We start from the raw sequence: 22,846 nt of genomic DNA on the forward strand, positions 1-22,846 counted from the left end.
TGCCTTTTCCCTGTTTTCCTGGCCCTCAGGGAGCAGCACAGCACAGCCCCAGTTGCACTAGGGATGGAGATCGCTTTTATTTAGTCACTCGAGTGCTTTAGTACAGAAGAACAGATATACAGAGATGATACATGTTTGTGCTTCAACACTTTCAAACATTTAGATTCCAGTAATTTCAAGGTAAACAAGTTCCAAGACAGACTAGATTATTTTTTTTTAAAGTTTTCCTTTTTGATAAATTATTTTTTATATAAATAACTGTAACAGAAAAAATAATAATAATAATAATAATGTCCAACATACAAGATCCTGAAGCATTTGCATTGCTAAACCAAAGAGGAACAGAAACGGGCTGGGAGACCAAAGGGGAACCAACAAATATCAGTGCAATGATACAGCCTTTGCCCTAAAAATATATATTTAAATTTATGGGCAAGGAGCAGACGGGAAGGGAAGGGAAAGAGGGGGGCTAACCACCAACGAGGCAAGAAAGAGCAATTTTAGGGTAGGAAAAGGGGGGTCACAGCCTTCAGGGGGAAGAGAACAAAACCATAGACCCCAAAATATTGCAGTGCATCTAAAGGCAAGGGACAGGGGGCAATCCAGGGGCATCAAATAAAAACCCAACTAAAATCAGAGGTTTGGGGAAATCACTATACACCAAGCTCGTAAGAACGTCACAAGACACAGTCATTAATATACACAGAGTCCAGAGGGTTTGGGGGGGCCTGGGGGGTTTGGGGGGCCCCAGAGAGTTTTTGGGGAGGGCCCAGAGGGTTTTTGGGAGGGCCCAGAGGGTTTTTGGGGGTTTCAGGGCGACGGCACGCTCAGAAATGCTTCACCACGGGACGACACGAGCGGAGCTGGGCACGGACACCGAGCTCCCATGGGGATGGATGGAGGTATCCATGGAGAGAGAGCACAGATATATAGATATATATATATATATATAAAATAGGATTTTATTTTATATATATATATATTTTTTGAAGGAATTCCCAGAGAGGGAAGCAGGGCTGCAGCAGGGCTGTGCAAGCGGACGGGCCCCAGCTCCCAGTTCTGACTGGTTTGGTCCCTTTTCACATGGGAATTACCACGGTGTGAAGTGTCCTGGCTGCACTCCCACACCACCCCCATCCCAAATTCCCATCCAGATGTTGGCGTGCACATCTGGCAGGAGCACCCACCGCCCCAAAAGCCATGGGACAGACGGTGGTGCCAGCCTGAGCCACGGCTGGAGCGGTGTGGGGTGTCCGTCCATCTGTCCTCCCGTCCAAACAAGACCCCAATGAGGAGCATTCCCCAAAAAAATGTGTTTTCTGTCATTTTCCCCACCATATTTAATAGCAATGGGCAGATGGTTACTTAGCAATGAGCTCCTGGGCGCTTCCCACAGCTGCAGCTACAAATATATAGATTTTTTTTCCTTTTTCTCTTAAACACAATGCATCCATTTTCTTAATATATATATATATATTATTTTTTTTTTGGCTGTTATCCCCTCCCTGTGGATAAAATGAGATGGGGGAGGCGCTGGGAGGGGAGAGGGGGGTCAACACAAGAACAAGAGAGAAGCTGGGCCCACTGGGTGCAGGGTGGCACCCGGGGCCGGGCGCCCGGCGGGGACGTGGGTCGGCATCGAGTGGTGACAGCGTTTCCTTTTAACTGCTGCTCTCTTCCTCTGTTTTATTGAGTTTCTTCAGCGTGTCCAGCAGTTTCTGTGGGGTGAGGATGTGCGTGGACCCTGTGGGAGCAGAGGAGAAGGGGTGCAAGGGGATCAGTGATGGCTTTGGGACCCCGCGCTGTGTCCCGGCCGCCGTCCCCACTGTCCCGGGTCCCCCTTACCTGGCGGCGCCGGCCCCGCGCCGCTGGAAATGCTTGCGAGGAAATGCAGTCTGTGGGGACGGGGTGGGTTGTGGGGGCATGGAGAACGGGAAAAGGACGGAGGAGGAGGAATGGAGGCGAGGGATGGAGCTGGTGGGATGAGGCAGGGGCTGGGAGGTGCCGGTGCAGGGGGCTTGCAGCACTGGGGTCACTGCAGGACCCACGGGGGATGCAGGAGACACTGGCGGGTGCAGGGGTGGAAATGCAGGGAACAGCCAGCGTGGAGGGACCTTCCCCAGGTCCCCCAACCTGCACGGAGCATCCTGGGGACATGGTGGCCAGGAGGCGTGGGACAGCACAAGGAAAACAAAAGGCTCTCGCCTTCGACTGCCCCTCGCTCGGGGGGCCCCCAGCACGGTGCCAATGGGGGTCCCACCATGCTGCCCACACTGGCTCAGCCCCACAGCCACCCTGGCCCTGCAGGGACCAGCACACAGGGGATGCTGGGGTGGCACTCACTGGTGAAACCAGCAGGAGCTGAACCCCAGAGCAGGGTTTGGGGGTCCGCAACGTCATGGGGCTCCTGCCTATCCATGAGCAAACCTGAGCTGAGTGGGATTCCAGCCCCAGGGCACCCCAGAGCTGGGGCTCCCAGCAGTGCCCAGCCCGTGGGGATGGACCAGGATGAGTGCTGGGGTCTCCACTGCTGCCCCTCTCCCCCAGCCCCGCTCCAGCCGCTCTCAGGGCAGAATCCAGGAGCTCTGTCCCCCTGCCCGGCCTTGGCACACCTCCGTGGGGCAGGCAGGACCCTGACCCCTCCAGCCCTGGTGAGGGGGAGCTCATGGCATGAAGGAGCTGGCCAGGGGACATGGCTGAGGGGTGATGGAGCGACGCCGGATGCTTTTCCACCTGGTTGGAGGAACCGCAAGCATTTTCTAATCAGAGAGCCCAACAAACCCCAAAACAACAATTAAAAAAAGGAGGAACGGAAGAATCAAAGAAAACCCTTCGGGGAGGAAGAGTTTCTTTTTCATTAGTAAGCTGCCTTTACTTGGTTTCTTTGGCTCACTCCATTGCTGGAGCCTGATCCTCAAATGATACCCTAGTGGAGTCCCTGAAGTCGGGGTGCCTCAGGTCCATGAGAAATTTGGTGGGAGTGAGAATGTGAGTAGAACCTGCAGGAGAACAGAGCGGGGCTGACGGCTGCGCCGAGGCTCCCCCACCACCACCAGCAGCAGCAGCAGCAGCTGCTTCTGGGGGAGGAAGAGGAAGGAGGCAGGTGGAGCCCAGAGCTTCGGAGGCGCATGCAGGGGATGGACCCTGGAGAGAGGCGGGATGGTGACAGGCAGGATGGAGCTGGGATGGGTGTCTGGTGACAGGGACACAGCTGGGGCAGCAGGAGCTGATGGACACTGGGATGCTGCTCCCAAGGAGCAGAAGAGATGCTGGGGACAGGCTCCACCAGGCATCGGATCAGATGGTAAAGGACACCTGCCTGTGCCCTACAAGGTGTGTATCCAAGCTGTGTATCCAGCTGTGCTTCCCAGAGGAATTTTAGGGACCTAACAGCTCCTTGCTACCACCTGCTAGAGCATCCACTGTGTCCTCTGTGCCTGACTCACGGCTCCCCTGGGAGCAGAGATGGGAGCTGACCCTGACCATGTCCTGTTGTATGACCCTAAAAAACCTGGTTCCTGTTTGCACCCCTCCTTATTTTGCACTTTTCTTCCTGTAATGACCCCGAAACCGAGGAGTAATCCAAGCTGCCAAACCTCGTTCCCTCTCACCCAGCCCTGCTCGGACAAAACCAGCAGGAGACATGAAAAAATGGAAGCAAAAATGAGGATGTTTGGAGTGACACAACCCAGCTGGGGAAGGGGGGACACACAGGGGTGACAAGAGATGTCCGGAGAAAACCTTTCGGCAGAGTTCCAGCTCCCGCAGCCGTCTGGAGCCCGGAATTTGCGGGATGGAGCGTGGGATGAGCAGCCAGCGGGAGGGGCCAGCCCCGGGGCCACCACTCACCTATTAGCACCTCCCACTTGCCGCTGGCTTGTGTCACCTCGTAGGCGCAGCGCATCTCGTTCATGCTCACCCCGCCCAGGATGAAGATGATGAGGCGGGGGCCGCTCCGGTACTCGCCAGGGGCCTTGTTCTTGTGCCAGTGGCCGTAGCGGGCACTGAGGAGAGGAAGAGGAGGGTGAAGGACGGGCACCACACCTCAGTTAAATCACACAGACATTGCTGTGACAGCAGGGCAAGTCCAGTGTTCCAGCCACAGAGTGCTGCTCGCTGTCACAGGGAGGGAAACTGAGGCACGGGATGCCTGGAGGGAAACCGAGGCACTGTTGTGTCCGAAGGGAAAATGAGGAATGGGATTCCTAAAGGGAAACTGAGGCATGGGATTCCTACAGGGGAACAGAAGCACGGGATGCCTGGAGGGAAACTGAGGCACAGGATGCCACGGGGGAAACGGAGGCATGGGATGCATGAAGGGAAGGTGAGGCATAGGGTGCCTAAAGGGAAACTGAAGCATGGGATTCCTAAAGGAAAACGGAGGGACAGGATGTCTGGAGGGAAACTGAGGAATGGGATGCCTGAAGGGCAGAGGATTCCCAAAGGGAAACACAGACACAGGATATCTGTAGGGAAACTGGAGCGCAGGATGCCTAAAAAAAAAAGGAGCTACAGGGTGCCTGAAGAGAAACTGAGGTACAGGATGCCTGAAGGAAACTGAGACAAGGGATTCCTAAAGGGATACAGAGGCACAGGCTGTCTGGAGGGAAACTGAGACCCAGCATGCCTCAAAGGAATGGAGACATGAAGTGCCTGAGGGGAAACTGAGGCACGGGATGCCTGAATGCCCTCTGAGCCACTCCCAGACCTGCTGCTGGCTGCAGCCCCTGGGGCTGTGTGGGATGGACGCTGACAGTGCCCAGGTGGGCACGGACAGGGCAGGAGGGGCACCCACCTGACGGCCGTGGTGCTGAAGGAGGCGGAGGAGCGGGTGGAGATGTACGGGTAGTGCTTGGTGTCCAGCTTGTCATCGATGGCATCCTGAGGGCAGAGAGCCACAGGCCCGGGGTCAGCCAGGCACAGCCCCAGGCCCCACAGCCCCTCTGCAGGGCTGTGCCCAGGATTCCCCTCGTGAGAGGCTCAGGAGCAGTGCTGGGCTGGAGGTCCCAGCCCTGGGATCCCCCTGCAGCACGAGGCACCCGCTGCCAGTGTCAGTGTCACACAGGGCCAGTGCCACCTGGGACACCTTGCTGAGGTGCTGCTGCCCTGGGCAGGCCCCTCTGTCCTGGGGGTGAGGCTGAGGGGTGTCCTGGGGGTGAAGCCACCCTGTGGGGAGGGGTTGTGATGGAGGAAAACATGAGCTCTGTGCTTTTGGGACCCGAGGGAGCTGCGGCTCTGCTGGTCTGAGCCAGGGCTATCCCAGTGCAGAGCTCCTGGGACAGCTCCTGAGGACACAGACACAGCTGTACAGAGCCATGCCTGTCCCTGCCCCTGCTGGGACATGGGCAAGGCTTTGACAAGGACACCCAACCTTGGTGGCCATGGTGGCACACACACAACCAGTCAAGTTGTTAGTGCATTTGTAATCCAGGGATGCTGGGCAAACCTGGGCTGTGCAGACTGAGGGGACCTCACTGCAGCCTAAAACTTCCTCAGGAGGGAAAGAGAAGGGGCAGGCACTGATCTCTGCTCTGGGACAGGGACGGGAGCCAGGGAAGGGCTGGGGCTGGGCCAGGGCAGCTCAGGCTGGAGAGCAGGAAAGGTTCTTCCCCCAGAGGGTGCTGGCACTGCCCAGGCTCCCCAGGGAATGGGCACGGCCCCGAGGCTGCCAGAGCTCCAGGAGCGTTTGGCCAGCGCTGCCAGGGATGCCCAGGGTGGGGTTGGTGGGGGGTCTGGGCAGGGCCAGGAGTTGGATTTGATGATCCTTGGTATCCCTTCCAGCTCATCACATTCTGTGATTCTGTGCACCCTACCTGGGGCCAGGAAAGCCTCCCAAAATATCCCAACCCCAGGCAGTGAGCAGCCAGTTCAGAGAGGTGTCAGGGTCTGGGCTGGGAGCACCCAGCTCTGTGCAGGTCCCTTCCTGGGTAGCTCTGGAATTCCCTGCCCTGCTCCCCAGGCCTGTCCTGGTTGCTGGCTCACCTCCATGATGTCTTTGATCACGGGGGTCCACCGGGACAGCTGGTAGGTCTGCTCGCTGATGCGCTCCTTGCGCTCCGGCTTGCTCCGGCGGCGCAGCGTGGACTGGGCGCAGAGCACAGGGACACCGTGAGCCACAGCAGCACCAGGGACACCCCCCAGGCCACCCCAGGGCTGCCAGAGCACAGGGGCAGGGCAGGGAGGAGGACACTCACGTCTGTGATGATGGGCACCCCGAGGTGGGCCATGTTGGTGATGATCTCGCTGTCCTCTGCCGGGATCTGAGCGTGCTGGATCAGCTTGTTCAGGTTCTCCTCGGTGATTCCTGGGAATGCCACAGGGGGTGTTCTCCTCAGGAACATCTCACCGAGGGGACACAGCCCCTCTGCTGCCACCTTAGGACACTCAGCCTGCTCAGGGAGGCAGGGCTGGGTTTTCCCAGCTGGATGGTCCTGGCCAAACCTGCATCTGCCTGCCCACACCCCTGCCCAGGCGTGCTCCTCACCGTTCTTCAGGAAGATGTAGAGCAAGATGATGCGGATCTTGTCATAGGTGCTGACATTGCCATCCAGCAGGATGGGGACAATGGCCCTCATGGGGTCCTTGATCTTCTCGCCTTCAGCATCGGTGCCCATGGCCAGGTCCTGCAGGGAACATGTGCTCACCACCACTCCATGCTGGGAGGGTGGAGCTGCAGCCCCCCGTGCTCCTGTGGCAATGGGGGGAGTTGTTTGGTACCTGTTCAACTCTGCACAGCTTGTCCACAGTGCCCTGGTAGTGCTTCATGCAGTCCTCAGCCAGGTGCAGGTGGGTCGAGTACTGGGGACACAAGAGTGGTCACCTCTGCAGTGCTGGCAGCAGCTGAGGGTCCCTGTGCCACCACCATGGCCAGGGGAGAGCTGCCACCTCCTGCTCCCAGGTGGGCTCAGTCACCGAACACACAATGTCCCCTCCCCTTACCTTGCTGAGCTCCTTCTGGTACTGTGGCATCTTCTTCAGCATCTGGGACAGGTCCCTCATGGTGGTCTGTGAGGGAAGGGGACATGGTCACTCACCCTCAGGGGGCCACCAGTAGAGAGGGGATGACCCTGCCAAGAACTTCTGTCCCCACGTGAGCCCCCCATGGGGGTTTGGTGACACCTGATGTGTCACAGCCAGGTCTCCTCCCCTGTAGCTGAGAGGCAGGAGGGGTGTGCAGCTCTGCAAACTGGGCTGTGGTGGGGAGAAATCCCCTGAGGATCTCCTTCTGGGAGCCTCGTGTGCCTGGCTGGGGCTCAGATGGTCCTTTCAGGTCCTGGCCACCCTTACAGCCTACTGCCACCAGGGTCCCCTCACTGCCACCAACTCAAGGATTGGGGACAGAGCAGCTGCTGAGGGAGGTGCACGGACCCTGTGCTGGAGGCAAACTCATCCTGGGTGCAGAGCTCTCCCACAGCACCCCATTTTCCAGCCCCAGGTGTAGGGCTGGCACCCCACACCAGCTCCCCCCCGCCAGGAACCTGACCACCCTTCCTCCTTGGCAAAGTGTCTCCAGGAGACCCCACCGCATGCCAGCCCCTGGCTGAGCCCGTCCCCAGCTCGGTGGGTGCATCAGGTCACCTTGTCACCCGTGTTCATCCTCTTGCTGGAAGAAAACTCCTTCAGGGACCGGGTCACCTCCCTGGAGAGAGAAGCAGGGCAGAGCTGTGAGTGGGGAGGGGACCCTCACAGCGGGCTGGGTGGCAATGCCAAGCCAGTGTCCCACCCAGGCAGCAAACCAGCCCCAGGGCCACTCACTGGGACACCTCGGCGATGTGTTTGTGGCGCAGGGTGACCCACAGGTCGTCATCCTCGTCCAGGAGAACCTCCTTGATCCGGGCCTCCCCAATGCCACTCGTCTCGTACCTGGGGAGAGGGGAGGGATGTCACGGGGGGATGGGGCTGAGGGCACACACAGCCCCCTCACTGCTGGGTTTAGGGAGCTGGGAGGACATGAGGGCTCTTCCTGGCTGTGCCAGTAGCGAAGTGATTCCAACTGGGATTGACCTCTTCCCTTCTTGGACTCCTTCAACTCCTAAATGTTGGGAAGGGGCTGAGGGCTGACGGCTGGGAAAGCTCTTTCAGTCCCAGACCTGCCCACCAGGGCTGCCAGAGTGCAGCACTGGTGTCTCCCAGTGGAGGCCTTGTGATGGATGGAGGGATGCTGAGCTCCCAGCTGCTGCTCTAGGACCGGCCTCAGGCTGTCACAGGGGGACGGGGATGCACTGCACTCACTTGTAGACATCGTTCTCGATGGGCAGCAGGTCGTAGCTCATGGCCTGGAAGGTCAGCTCGTGCAGCACCGGGGACGCGGGGTCAAAGCCACGGTCCAGGATGAGCAGCTGAGAGCGAGCCTTGTCTGGACCCTGCGGACACAGCAGAGCCATCAGCACTGGGCTGGGGGCTCCCTCAGCCCCACAGCTGCTCAGGGGGCTGCTCTGGGGCCCCCAGCAGGGTCTGTGGCTGCCACAGGGCAGGGTTTGACTGCAGGAGTGAAGCATCACCCTGCTGCCAGCACCGCTCACCTCACCCATGGTGGGGTCATCAGCCTTGTAGGCGTCCAGTTTGTCCTGGATGAGCTGTGCCAGCATGGCATTGTCCTTGTAATCCCTGGGGGAGGCAGGGGGACACGTCAGCCCCACAGGGCACAGCATGAGGAGGAGATGTTGGTTTCCCTGTGCAACATCCTTGGCTCATGGGAGAGCAGGGACCCGAGCAGGTTTTGTTGCCCACTCCCACCTCTCCTCAACGAGCTCCACTCTGCCTTGGTGCCACTTAGATTTCAGGATCCCAACCCCCCCAGCTCCCCAGATGGAGTCTGAGCCTGTTTACACTGAGCATGGCTGTCTGTCCATGCCACCCCACGCTCTGGCACAGCAGCCCCACCCATGCCCCTGGATCCCACGCTGGCCATACCCGCGGTACCGCACGGCTGGGTACTCCTTCAGGGTGGCACAGAGCGTGGCAATCTGCTCTGCCAGGCGCTCCAGGATCGGGTTCTTCATCTGGGCCTTGTGCGGGCTGTAAAAGCTTTGGAAGGAGTCGGCCGAATCCAGAGAATAAACCTGGGGGTGCAGAGGCAGGGAGGTCAGAGGAGATGTCTGCAGGAGAGCTGCCCCACCCCAGATGGGTTTGGAAATCAGATTAATGCCCAGATGGACCCAGCTGAGCCTGGTCCAGGCAGCTGGAGCTCAGCAATGCTCAGGGCATCCCTGAGAATTTCCAGCTCCCAGGACCCCAGCGCCAGCTCCATGGTAGGATCCCTATCCATGTGTCCCTCCCAGCTGAGCAGAGGAGGCAGAAGACCCCTGCCCTCAGCAGCCACCTGCTCCCAGGCAGGGAAACAGAGATCTGGGGACAAGCAGAAACACACTGTTCCCCAGCTGTGCCCCCAGTAAAAACCACGTGAAGATGCCAAGAGGTCACTCCCTAGGAAAGCTGAGCATTGAAGGGTTAATGGCACCAAGCAGGTCTGGCACATTCTGCCCCCTGGTCCCTTTGTCCCCAGCAGGGGCAGATGGCCCAGGGCCAGCTCCCTGGTGTCCTTGGCTGGTGGCAGAGCTGGCCAGCACAGCTGTGGGCACGGGGCCAAGGCACAGCACCCGCTAAATCCCCCGCGGGATCAGCCCGGGAAGTCATCTAAGGAGACAGGGAGGCAGAGCAAGGAGCCAGCTGGGGGTGCAAGGCTGTTACACAAACCCTGGTGGGCTGCAGAGGGACCTGCAGCACCCCCTGGCTGTCCCACAGCCCAGCCCAGGCTCACCTGGGACTCGGAAGGGAGGAAGGCAATGTTGATCTCTGTCAGGGTTTTGATGACCTTGGCGGCGCGGGATTTCACCAGCTCGTTGAAGAGGGCGTCAGGACAGGCTGCGAGGGGTGGAGGAGGAGGAGGGTGGTGCTCAGCATCTCTCCATCCCTCATCCCTTGTCCCTCCCCACCTGCTGGCACCGTTTCAGTGACTGTCCCCTCCTCTGGGTACTCACAGTCCGTGAAGAAGACGTGGGCAGCTCTGTACTTGGAGGTGGGGGGATCCTTGAAGTCGTTGATGAGGGAGTGGATGGACTGGAAGAGAGAGGGAGCAGCTGGGCTGGGCAGGATGGCACTGTGAGCCTCCCTCCAGCTCAGGGCAAGCTCCACACCTCCATCCCATCACCCTGCTGGCACCACTGGAGCCAGGATGCTTCCCATGGGCACAGCTGCCCATGCCAGCACCTCAGCCCTGTCCCCGTGCCCTGCATGCACTCACCTTCTCGGAGGGGGTGATGAGATACACGGCCTCCAGGCTGGGCAGCGGCTCCCGGCGCTTGTTGATGTCTTCCACAACTTGGGGGGAAAACAGGGATCATGGCAGGGAGGGCTGTGGGCAGGGCACTCGGCCACACAGGGCTGGTGGACACCCCGTGGTGGCTGGACATCCCACGGCCATTGGATACCCCATGGCAGCCCCTCCATATCCACAACACCCCCAGCCACTTGTCCCTGCCCACCCAGGAGCTGGGGCACCCCTGCCCACCCCATCCCAGCTCCCTGGTCCCTGCTGGAGCTGTGGGTGTGGGCACCTGGCCAGGTCTCAGGAGCCATGGATCTGTCTTTGCTCCTGTTCCCTTGGTTTATCCTCACATCCCCCTCCACCTGAGCACGAAGCTCTGCTGTCCCAGACAAAACCCCACTATCCCAACACCTCTCAGGACCCAGCCTGGGATTTCCTTCTCCTTCCCAAGTGTTGCAGGGAGCCATTTAATTCTTAGGCTGATAAAAACCAAGCCCTGGTCCCCTCCTCGAACTGAAGGCCTGCCAGGAGACAAGGTGTTCTGCTGCTCCAGCCCCAGCAGGCAAGGAGGGCCTGTGGAACCCCAGCCTGGCACCAGGAGCCGTCCATGGGCAGTGGGAGGAGGAGTGGCTCCATCCCAGGGGGATAGAGCTGGGGGGGGGCTGTGCCAACAACTCTGTGCCAGCCTGGAGATGGCTTTGCAGGTGTCCTGGTGCAGAGGGAGACTTGGCCCTTCCCACAGGGAATGTGGAGGCAGGGAGGGGGAACTCACTGGTTATGCCTTCTGTCATGATGTCGGTCATCTTGCAGCAGGACGAGAGCATGCGCATGCTCAGCTGGTCCACCACCAGCACCTGGGACAGGTGAGCACCCCGTGAGCACCCTGTGAGCACCCCAGGAGCTGGGGGCACAGCAGGACCTTCCCCACCCTGCCCCCTTCCCTGCTCCCTCCCCTCCTGGCCCTCCCTGGCTTTGGTGCTCACCTTCCATTCCCCCTTCTTCTTCACCTTCCGGATCACATCGTGCATGATCTCTGCAAGAAAGGGGATGGGGGCAACGGTGAGAGCCCAGTGCACCTCCTGCAGCACCCCAGGGGCTGCACTGGGGGCACCAAACCCCCACCCACGTGCAGGGTCACGCTGAGCCCCGCTCACCCTGTGCCTTAACTGGGGATGAAGGAGGGGATGGGGGTGGTTTTGGAGTCCCCAGGGAGGGGTGGCCACCCCCCACCCCTGTTTTTCTCTCGTGCTTGGCACTCACAGACAGACCCCAGGCTGGTTGGGGGGTCCCTCTGGGGAGCCTGGGGGCCGCCCCACGGGGTTCAGCCCTAATCCAAAGTGCTGGGAAAACAACAGCAGCTTAAGAGCTCCTTTTAGAAACAAGAATCAAGCGGCCTGAGCCTGTTCCTTGTAATCCCTCACAATCCCATTTCACCTCCCGTGGCTGCTGGGCTTATGCAACCAGGCAGGACAGCAGCACCCCTGGAACCCTGGGACCACCCACCCCAAATTCCCCTGCTCCTCCCCAGGCCAGCTCCCTGGGAGATGCAGCTCAGGGACATGAGCAGGTGGCAGTGGGACAACCTTTGGGGTTGGGTTGCAGGAAGGGGGGGTTCAAGCCTTGCCCTGCTGCCAGTGCTGCCCAAACATCTGCTTTGGGGAAGAGAGGTGCCCCCCAAACCCTGAAGTCCCCTCTGGCCCTGGTGTGTGAAGCACTGTCCCTCACAGAGCTGAGCCTGAGGAAAGGAGTCTGTGCCAAGTCCTCACACAGCATTTTTCCCTGGATTTCACCCCTGCAGGGTTTTGCTCTGAGCCCTTGGTCCCAGGGACAGGGATAGAAGTGCCCAATAAAAAGCCAGTTAAGGAATGTCTCCAAATTAGAAAACAGAGGCGGGAGGATGTCACCCTGCCAGCCTCAGCCTTGGGAGCCTTCCCTGTGGGTCAGCCCAAGGGTGCTGGTTCCCTGGGTAAAGCCCAGCAGGGTCCAGAGCTGGCACTGGTGCCAACAGGGATAAAACAGGAGCCTCTGAGTGTTGCTGTCTGTCTGTCCTGCTGCAAAACCTGGAGAAAACCTCGAGAAAACATTCCTACCACTGTACATCCATCACCTTTCCTGCCTAAAGGTGCCTTTAATGAATAAATAATTTAATTAATTAATTAATCTGCCTGCAGGGAGCCCCAGGAGGACACTAGCCTTGCCCTCAGTGTCCTGCTTTCCCTTGGTCACATCCTTTGGCCTCTCCATGGGGAGAGCAGGGCAGCTCCGGGCTGGGAAGAGGGGATGGAGGGTACCTGGGTACCTGAACTGGGCAGGCGAAGCTGCTGTGCCCATGCGTGCTGCCCACCTGCACCCACCAAATGCAGCAGGAATCATCCTCTGTGGGCACGAGCTGGCAGCAAGGGCTGCCCGTGCATCCCAGTGCTGCTCCCTGCTCCTGCCCTGGCAGCAGGGCACAGCTGGGAAGGAGCTGTGCCAGTACAGCCCTGCTCCTCCTGCCATCACTCACTTGGCTCCTGCCCCAGAGCGAGGATGCAGCAACAACAGCGCTGTCTGCAGGGCAGCACCGAGGCTCCATCCCATCCCCTGGATTCCATCCCATCCCATCCCATCCCATCCCATCCCATCCCATCCCATCCCATCCCATCGGCTCCATCCCAGTAAAGCACAGGGGCCATGGTGGGGCACCATGGAAGGGGTCAGCAAAAAGCAGCAGCCAGGAAGAATTCCTGCCTCTGCAATGAAAATCTGGCTGGGGAAGGAAGGACAGGAAGGAAGGACAGAAGGACAGAAGGAGGCTGGGAAGAGCATCCTGTGGCCCGGGCATGGTGTTCCCATGCGGAAAGTGGGCCCAAGGGCACGAGATCCCAAAAAGGGCTCCCAAATTGCTGCCTCAGCCCCCCCGAGCGTGTCCTCGCTGCGGCAGCAGCTGCAGGGGACGTTGTGGCTCTGTGGGAACGCCGTGTCCCTCCTGCACAGGGATGGCTCGGGCTGGAGGGAGGGTGCTTGAGGGGGGGAGCATCTGCCTGGCTGTAAAAAGTGCTGCCACATCCCCAGCCCGACCCCGGAACCAAGATGGGCCTCTCAGAGCAGGAACTGGGCACTTCAAAGGGTAATTTCTCTGAGCTTTGTAGATTTAGGGTGTCAATCCCTAAATCCCTGGTCCCAGGCACTGTCATTCCCTACATTGATGTCCCCTCCTGCCCTGACCATGAGTCAGATCTGACTCCAAATTTTGGCTCTTCCACAGGCTGCCAGAGCCAGCTCAGAGCCCAGGCAGGGTCAGGAAAGATCCACAGAGCATCCTCCAAAGAGCTCTGGGGTCCTCCCAAAGGCACAAACTTGAGCAAAAGCTGGAGACTGGTGTCACACTTAGGGAGATGTGGCCATGAACTTCCCTCTTGGGTGTCCCTGCAGCAGCCATTAAACCCCAGCTTAGGGAAGAGTGCCCTGGACTCCCAGGGGAAATGGGAGGTCCTGAGGTCCCGAGGTCCTCAAGTCACGCCCAGCCCCCTCCCAGAAGTGGTGCTCTCTCACTCCACATCAGCAGGCCAGATGTTGCTGTCCATGTCCTCAAACATCTGGCCAGAGAGAGTTTTTAGGATCTAACATCAGCTGGTGATGCTCACAGCCAAGTTTTTCATCTTGGAGATAAAACCAGGTTTCGGGGCGGGGGGGGAAATCTGTGTGAGTATTTCATCCAGTGCCTCCAACACTTGGCTTGTCTGGACCTACCACGTCACATCTGTTTCCTGCAGGCTGAAAGAATTTCAATGCCAATTCCTCCCATGGGAATACAGACAGCTCTGGATCCTCCCCCAGCATCAGAGCCCATGGACAGGGCAGCACATCTCTGCTGTGAATGGAAAACCCCTAGAGCAGTATGGCCCTAAAAGCACCACCAGGCAGGTGTCCTGCTGGAGAGCCAGCCCACCACCTGCAGCCAGGCTCGTTCTCAGGGTGACACACGGCATGGACGTGACCCCTGTATCATTTCCAAGCAGGTGACACGCTGGCCTAGTAGGACTTGAGCCCATCCATCCCTCCAAGAGGCTTATCCCACGTTGTTACACCCTGGCCTTCCCCCAGCCCTGCCTTGGGCAGGGACACAGGGCCAGCCCCACTGTCCCGCTGGAGCTGGGGAAGGAGGGAGCATCCCTGCCACGCCAACAGAGCTGTGTCCCCAAAAAATGGACCCATTTTGGGGTTCCCCAAGAGATGAACCCTTTTTATGATGCCCCAAGAGATGAACACATTTTGGAGTTCTCCAAGAGATGGACCCATTTTGGAGTTCTCCAAGAGATGGACCCATTTTGGGATTCCCCAAGAGATGGACCATTTTGGGATGCCCCAAGAGATGGACCAATTTAGGGGTTCCCCAAGAGATGGACCCACTTTGGGGTTCCCCAAGCCCATTATCCTGCTCCAGAACAAGCCTGGAAGCTGATGAGCAGCCCTGACCTGCCCTGGTGGGCCTGCTGAAGCCTTGTCCTGGCCACCAGGCCACGCTGGACACCAGGCTGGGGATGCTGCAGCAGGGACGCTCCAGCTGCAGTGCTGACCCCAGTGCCAGCAGCCATGGCCAAGCCCTTCCCTCCTGGAAATTCCTGCTGCTCAGAAATGCTCCTTCACCGCCACATCCCGGGACCTCACCGGTGGCCTGAAGTGGCACAGGGAGATGGAGCTGCTTTATGGATGGGCACAAATTGAGCTTTTCACTCTCCTGTGTCTCGGGATCCCAAATTCCCGGGCAGCTCTGGAGAGCTGGATCACAGAAATCCACGGCGAGGTTTGCTGGAGTCCCACTTCTCCTAAAAAGCTGTCAGGCTGCATCTCCCAGACAGACACGTTTGGCTTTGGGTTGGCCTGGCAACTGCATTTGTGCTGGTTCATTAACTAATTGCTCAAGCCAGTGTGAATGTTGCACTGATCCAAGCACGGCGTGGAGCACGTCCCCACCTCCAAACAGCCCCAGGTGGGGCTCTGCAGGTGCCATCCCAAATCAAACAGGCAGCACGGACCTGAGGGTGGCAGGAATGGCCCTCCACGGCCACCAGCACCACCCAGCACACGGACATCACTGCGAGGAGACAAAGCCCAGCTGATGTTCCTCAGCACGGCTAAGAACCATCCAGGGACGACCTGAGCCTGGCCACTGCTGTGCCCAAATCCCAAACAAGTCTCAAACACCTCCCCTCCAGCAGCCCAAGTCCTGAACACGTGTTTTTCCCACTGGATTATGCCCAGCTGGAAGCCCTCAGCCTTCCTGGAGGACACATTTCTCACCCAGGAACCCAGGGATTAATCCCAGCCATTGGGGTAACCTGTGTTTAATTCCTCCTTTTCCTGTTTGCAATGCTCTCATGAAGGATATCCACATTTATCCCTGCTGGGCAAAGCCTTGGGAGAGCTGCACAGCCTAGGGAGGAGGAGGATGGAGACCTGGAGCTCTTGAACTCTGCAGAAGTTGAGTAACACAACCAGAAGTGAAAAAGGGAAATGAAATGCATGCTCACACCCATGAGCCCTCTGAGTGCCCTGGAGAAACAGAGGGAAATTCAGGAGGTTTTCACTGCGGGATCAGGCACAGGGTGATGGCTGGGGTGTCCTGCAGGGACAGGAGCTGAACTGTGGTGATCCTTGTGGGTCCCTTCCAGCTCAGGATATTCTGTGCTAACTCCAGACAATTTCCTTGGGTCTGCACAAGGATCTGGGAGCTGAGCAGAGTTTCCCAGTTTGGGTACAATCAATGACCCACAGCCCTTCAGGTCCCTGCTGAAGGCACCACTCTTCACCAACACTTGTCCTCTTGCTCCAGATGTTTCCATCCCCAGCAGATGTTGTCCCTGGCTGTGGTGCTTCAGTGCCCAGAGGTGTCCTGCAGCAGGACAGCACTCACACGGTGTGACAGTGTCCCTGAGGGGAGGTGACCCTCACATTCCTACATGTGACCACAACCTCCTGAGCTCCTTCTTCTCTGCCTTGAACCAAAACGGAGGAAAACACCAACAAATTGTGCTTCTTTGGTGGGAATCCAGGCTGGGCTGGTCTCCTGTCCCTCAGGGACACCAGGACAGGCTGGAGGGCAGCTGGCACGTGCCTGAGTGGTCCTTGCTGCTCCCTGATCCAAGGCCAAACCGTCTGATGGGCTCCACAAAAGACCCTCTAGCAGAGGTGGCCACAGGTGTGTGCACATTCCCAGGTTCTCTCACATCCTGGGGGATGTGGGAGCCCACGGATTAAAGCACCTTCAGCCCTGCTCTATTTTTGCACTCTCCAGAGTCAAGCTCCTTCCCCGCACTGTGAGTCGGAGGGAGCAGCATCTGCTCCTCAGCGTGAGACCAAAAGCCCTGTGATGGTGATGATCCTCCTTTGGAAAGTGTTGATTCTGTGGGAAGAAGGAAGGAATCTCTCCTGGGACACTTTCTCCAAGAGGTGCAGAGGAATCAGACACAGACCTTACTTTTCTTTTTTTTTCAGAAAGGAAAGAGTCGAAATCCTCTCCATTGGTGGCTTTTTTAACCTTCTTGCACATGCAGACACTGGTGAGAGGATGCAGTCCTGCCAAATTGAGGTTTGTCACTCTTGGTCACCTTCCATGGTCACATATGGGCAGGAGTTTCTCAGCCCCTGGTGCAGACTGTGGTCTGGAGATTGAAATTGTTCTGCAATGCCTGAGATGGTGAAAGCTGAATTTTACAAGGATTTTTTTCAACCTTTTCCAACTTCAAGCCAACACCGGAGGTGCGACACAGCGTGGTGACAGAGCCAGAGCCCAGCTTTGCCCGATCCTGCACCCACACACCAGGCTGGTGGCACCACGGGGGCTCCTGGAACATGGAAATTGGGAGGATGGGCTGCTCAGGGAGCCACTGGATTCAGGGTCTGCTCCCACCCGTGGTGGGGACAGGGTGCAGACACCTCCTGCTCCTCACCCACCCACTTCTGCAGCAGGCTGAGGTCGCAGCTGAGCCCTGTGCAGGCAAGAGGATGCCATGGGCAGCCCTCCAATGGTCCCCATGCCCTTTGCTGCCTCCTCTTCCTCTCTGCCTGGCACAGCCCTTGGCAAGCCTAGCATGGGCAGCACACCAGCCATGTCCCCTGGGCACTGAGACAGGCTCAGAACATCCTCCACGAGCATCATCTGACCCTCCAAGGCTCCCTGTGCCCAGCAGGGGCTGGTGGCAGCTGCAAGGTGCCCCAAACAGCCGGGCTGAGTCAGGTACCAGCAGGTCCCCAGGCTGTGCCCTGGGCTGGAAGCAGCCCCAGCCCTGCCCTTGCAGGTGCAGCACAACCCAAGCCTGAGTCCCTGAGTCATCCCCAGGCAGGGGTGGACCCTGGAGAGGCCCAGCTGGGGACATGGAGCGACACTGGGCAGTGTCAGACCGTGTCCAGGCAGGATTTGGCCGTGGGGCTCCTGGGCATGGCCCTGGCAGGAGGCACCGGGCACAGGTCAGCTCTGGGGGAGGCTGTGCAGGTGAGGCTGCTCCGTGGGAGGATCTCCTGCTGGCCGGGGGGAAAGGTGTTTCCTTGCTGTCTCTGCAAAGTGCTTCCTTATCCCAGGGCTCCTCCGCCTCTCCCACCCGCCCGTGACAGCACCAGGAGCAAAAGGAGCCTTTGGGGAGGTTGAAGGGCTGCAGGGTTTTTGGATCCACCATGGAATCACATCCCTATGCTCCAGCTGCATGTCCTGCTGTCCTGTGCCAGCCCAGCATGGTGGCAGGCGCTGCACAGGTGTCACCCCTGCAGCAGGGCCCGTCTCTCCTGGCTGCTGACAGTTCAGTGAAGTAAAACCAGCCTCCTCCTCCTCCCCACTGCAGGCTGCTGCAGGAGAGCCACCACTGGGCTGGGCAGGGGAAGCTCAGGGAAGGTGGCCCCGAGAAGATCCAAGGGGCATGAGAGGATGGATGTCCGTGCAATTAGGAGTCAGGTGAACATTTGGGGATGGTGTCCATGCAGCTGGGGCTCAGGTGAACATTTGGGGATGATGTCTGAGCAGTTGGGGGGCAGGTGAAGATTTGGGGATGGGTGTCCATGCAGTTGGGGGTCAGGTGAAGATTTGGGGATGGTGTCCATGCAGCTGGGGGTCAGGTGAACATTTGGGGATATGTCTGAGCAGTTGGGGGTCAGGTGAAGATTTGGGGATGGGTGTCCTCAGAGCTGCCACTCTCAGGTGAGATTTTCCCAACCAGCTCCAGGGCAGAGAGGCCAGCTCTCCCTGCGAAGGGACAGAGACACAGCAGGAGGACCTGGTCCTCAGGCATCACCTCTGGGGACAAGCACACTCAGCTCCAACCCTGTCCAGACAACAGCGAGTCCAGGATGATGCAGTCACCATCGCTGGACACCTCGGGAAGGCACAGGGACAGCCCCCAGCACACCCCCACAGCTCTGGGGGGTGACAATCTGCTTCTGCCCTTCTCCTCCTGCAGCCCTGGCCCACTTCTCCCTCTGCCCACCCCCTCCCACCTCTTCAGAGGCCTCCAAACCCCGTCTTGTTATGGCACCAGCTGGTCAGAGGAATAATCCAGGTCTGGAGAGAAGCCAGGGCAGAATGCAGCTCGGGGGGGGGGCTGGCGGAGCGAGCCATGGCAACGCGGCAGCATCCTCCCCATCCATCCATCCCTCCTTCCCTTCCTCCTGGAGAAGGAGCCCACAGGAGATGTCCTGCCTCGGGTCAGCCCCAGCCTTGGCCCTCTTGCTCCTCGGGAGCAAACATCTCCTGCAGGAAAACCTCCGGGGAGTGCCAGGCTGGCGCATCCCAGGAAATCTCGTGCCAGTGCCCGGGGACAGGGGTCTGGGGACCCTGCAGGCTGCTCCCAACTCGGGGGGAGCAGCTCCGCCTGGAACAGCCCCCCAAGGCAGGCTGATGCACCAAGCGCAGGAGCTCCCCGTGGGGTGCTGAGGAGCACCCCGATCCCCGCGGGGACCCCAGGGTGCCCCCCCGGGTGCCACCCCTCTCTGCTCTGCAGCATTCTGCCTGCACAAAGCCTGCTCCCCCCTCGCAGCCACCCACGCGTCCCCGCCAGCCCGGCTCCGGCGCTGCTGCCCGGCTCCACATTATCATTTTCAGTCGGGAATGATGTTTTTCAGGGAAAGAACGGAGCGGTTTGTCACTAAACCCTGAAGGGGAGGATTAAGTCAGATTTCCCTGATGCTGCCTGGAACCTCTCTCTGTGTGTGTCTGTGCTCTCTCCCAGCCCATTCCGGCGCAGAGACAATGAATGAAAATAAGGGACACGCAGTGGCGCTGGTCTCTGTCCCCTCTCCGGCGAGGGCACCGCATGTGGCCCCGCCAGGGGCTCCGTGGGCGGCGGGTCCGACCCCCCCTTCCCGCATCCCACCGCGCTGGGGGCAGCCCCTGCCCCCCCAAATAAAGCCCAGCAAAGCCCCAGGGGCATCCCCCCTCCCCAGCGCTGATCCTGCAGCACACGCACACCCCGGGACATTTCCCTGCCTCTCTCCGTCTATTTTGGGCTCTGTCCCCGATGCAGCAGCCCGGGCTGGGCGGGGGGATGGCCCCATCCCCGCGGAGGTGACAGCGGGAAGGCGGCAGGGCCACGGATCCACGGGGATCCCCCCGGTTTCCCCCCCTCGCCATCACCACCCACCCGATCACACCACCGGCCCCGGCCGCGCCATCTGCAGCGGGCGCGGGAGGGCGGGGGATGGCCACGGGCACGGCTGGCACGCCAAAAGCAGCCCCAAAATCATCGAAAAACCAAAAAAAAAACACCAAGATCCGGCCGCGGCCGGCCACGGTGCCACGGAAATAAACCCTGCGAGAGGCGGGGAGGAGGAGGAGGAGGAGGAGGAAGGCTCATGGCTGCGGGGGGAAGTTCCCACCGGTTCCTGCCCTTTCATTTTCTTTTTTTTTTTTTTTAATAATGCGGAGTTTTTTTCGCCTTAATTTCGCCCCTGGGAAAGGAGCGCCCCTCCTTCCTCGTCCAGCCTCGGGTGTTTTTGGAGAACAACCCCCCCCCACTTCGTTTCCCCCCGGGAAAATATCGCCTTGCAACAGCCGGGAAGGAGGAAGCGGAGCCGGGGACGGTCGTGTCGTGCCCCCGCCCGCGGCTCCCGGGAATATTCCCGGCCGGGAATAGCGCGGGGGAGCGGGACCCCCGCGGGCAAGGGATGCCCGGGGAGGGGGGGACACACGCAGGGGCAGCCCCGGATTGCGGGAGCAAAGGCACACCCGGGAAATAATAATAATAATAGGAATAATCATAATAACAACAATAATGCAATAAACCCCAGCGTTTGAGCGGGATTTGCTGCAGACAAAGCGGGAGGGCCCGGCCTGGCACTGCGCTGGGGGAGGGTTTGGGGGGTCTGCACCCCTCTGTGCCCCCCCTCGGGGCTCAGCCTCCCGTGGGGGGGAGGCCCCTGGGCCCTTTCGGGGATTGGGGGCCACGGGGGTCGAGGGGGGATAAAACCGAGGGGGGCTCGAGCGTCTCTGGCTTCCTTTTCCTCCCCCCCCGCTTTTCCACCGTCGCCCCGTCACCAATCCCCCACCCCCCCGCCCCCAGCACTGCAGAAAAACCCCAAACAGCCGGAAAAATTCAACAAATATACCCCGGAAGGTGACAGCACCGCCGAGCCCCCCCAGCCCACAACGCCCGCGTGTCCCCACGGGGGTGTCCCGTGTCGCCGTGTGCCCCCCGAGGGTCCGTATTGCGCATCCGCAGCATCCCCCCCGCCCCGGCCGGGGCAGCCCGGCCGCTCCGACCCCCGCCCCCGCGGCTGCCCCGCGCTGCCCCCCGCCCCCCGAGCCCGCGGGGGGGCGCGGATCTTACTCTCTCCCACCACAGCCTTGAGTCCGATGGGGGCCATGGCTCCGTGCCGGGGGGGGCCGCGGCTGGGGGGGGTTCAGGGGGGCACCCAGGGGCGCGCACGGCCGGGCGAGGCTGCGGGTGGCGGCGCAGGGATGCGGAGGGCGGAGGGAAGAGGGAGGAGGACGGGGGGGCTCGGGGGGGCGCGGGGGGGGCGGTGCGGCGCGCTCAGCTGACCGGGGCGGGGCTTGGGGACTGCGTCATCGGCCACGCCCCGGCCACGCCCAGACAGGGCCACGCCCCGCGCCGCAGCGCAGCGTCCGCCGGCAGCGCCCCCTGGCAGGCGGGACCCGGTACTGCAGCGGTGGCACCCGCGCGCGGCAGCGCCGCGGACACGGGGACAGGAACGGACAGGGGGACACAGGGACAGGGGGACACAGGGACAGGGGGACACAGGGACAGGGGGACAGGAACGGACAGGGGGACACAGGGACAGGGGGACACAGGGACAGGGGGACAGGAACGGACAGGGGGACACAGGGACAGGGGGACACAGGGACAGGGGGACACAGGGACAGGGGGGGATAGGAACGGACAGGGGGACACGCAGGGACAGGGGGACACGAATGGACGGGGGGGACACACAGGGACAGGGGGACACAGGCACAGGGGGGACACAGGGATAGAGGGACACAGGGACAGGGGGACACGAACGGACAGAGGGGGACAGGAACGGACCGGGGGGACACACAGGGACAGGGGGCACACAGGGATGGGGGACATGAACAGACACGGGGATGAGAACGGACAGGGGGACACGAACGGACACAGGGACACACAGGGACACACACGGACACGGGGACACGAACGGACCCTCCACAACCGGAGTCACCCACGGGCACACACCCAGCACGCCCCGCAACCAGAATTAACACAGACACACCCCCAGCAGCCCCCCACATCCGAAGTCGCCCCTGCGCCCAGCATCACCCGCACACCCCCAGCATCACCCACAGACGTGCACCCGGTATCCCCCGCAGCCAGCATCCCCCCCGCGCCCCGCACACCCCCCTTCTGTGCCCCAGGGCTCAGCTCTGTCACCAAAGCTCTGCCAAAGCCAAGCGTTGCCCCCCACCCCATGGTGGGGCTGGGGGGAACCTGCCCCTCCCGCCCTGGGGCTGCAGTGGGGAGGGGTCCCTGGGGTCAGTCGGGTTTATTTCCCTGTAAAACCTCAGGGGGGATCAGTCACCCCGTGGCTGGGCACGGCACGGGGGGGATCAGTCACCCCCTCCACGCTGGGCTGTAAATCTGCGGGCAAAGGCTGTGTGCTCACCCCGCACCCGGCACAGCACCCCATGAGCTTTCCCTCCGGGCTGGCTGCCAGGGCTGCCAGACTCTGTGTCTGGCTCCCAGGGCTGTGCCCAGGGGATTTGGGTGCTTCTGTGCTTCCCTTTCTGAGCCCGGGCTGCGTGTGAAGGGGGGAAATGGGAAAGGAGGTGGGGAATGGCACGGTGCTAGCACAGAGCCGGAGCAAATGGCAGCGATCCAGAGGCAGGCTGTGCCCGCAGGTGTGTGCACATGGATGTATTTCCATGTCTGAATGCGTGGCCATTGAGAGGTTCACCCTGTCACCCAGTGCCTGGGGACACGGGACAGCAAAGGAGCGCCCGGAGGGACAGCAGAGTGACAACGGCCTGTGCTCCATCCAGCTCCAGCAGCCCCAGGCCAGGCAGCCGCCAGTCCCAATCCTTTGCTACAAAACCTGCTCTCCTCGATGCTTCCTTAAAAATAATCCCGAGCTGGGTTTGTC

General features: G+C 60.3%; 1 protein-coding gene across 2 annotated transcripts; it reads right to left on the bottom strand.

Moving 5' to 3' along the window:
* Positions 1 to 52: 52 nt before the first annotated feature.
* STXBP1 (syntaxin binding protein 1) lies at positions 53 to 21,220 on the bottom strand. Of its 2 annotated transcripts, XM_053996527.1 has the most exons (20): positions 21,061 to 21,220; positions 11,251 to 11,300; positions 11,040 to 11,121; positions 10,244 to 10,320; positions 9,981 to 10,059; positions 9,761 to 9,864; positions 8,914 to 9,062; positions 8,523 to 8,607; positions 8,233 to 8,363; positions 7,756 to 7,863; positions 7,579 to 7,639; positions 6,940 to 7,005; positions 6,718 to 6,798; positions 6,485 to 6,623; positions 6,195 to 6,304; positions 5,983 to 6,084; positions 4,796 to 4,881; positions 3,850 to 4,004; positions 2,876 to 2,999; positions 1,655 to 1,744 (listed from the first exon to the last, which is right to left on the bottom strand). In XM_053996527.1, exons 1-19 carry the CDS (start codon positions 21,095 to 21,097, stop codon positions 2,890 to 2,892), a joined length of 1,812 nt encoding a protein of 603 aa, XP_053852502.1. In that variant the 5' UTR covers positions 21,098 to 21,220; the 3' UTR covers positions 1,655 to 1,744; positions 2,876 to 2,889. The 2 variants fall into 2 exon arrangements, with proteins under 2 accessions (XP_053852503.1, XP_053852502.1); XM_053996528.1 differs by lacking the exon at positions 2,876 to 2,999 and having other exon boundaries at positions 53 to 1,744.
* Between the last annotated feature and the right edge of the window lie 1,626 nt (positions 21,221 to 22,846).

The sequence above is a fragment of the Vidua macroura genome, chromosome 21 (genome assembly GCF_024509145.1).
Source record: "Vidua macroura isolate BioBank_ID:100142 chromosome 21, ASM2450914v1, whole genome shotgun sequence".
Taxonomy (NCBI): Eukaryota; Metazoa; Chordata; class Aves; order Passeriformes; family Viduidae; genus Vidua; species Vidua macroura.

Coding starts and splice junctions, on each gene's coding strand:
- STXBP1 (XM_053996527.1), bottom strand. CDS start 21,097: ATGGCCCCCATCGGACTCAAGGCTGTGGTGGGAGAGA. Junction 10,060..10,243: donor TCATCACCCCCTCCGAGAAG/GTGAGTGCATGC, acceptor TCTCTCTTCCAG/TCCATCCACTCCCTCATCAA. Junction 4,882..5,982: donor TGATCAAAGACATCATGGAG/GTGAGCCAGCAA, acceptor CTCTGCCCTCAG/GATGCCATCGATGACAAGCT.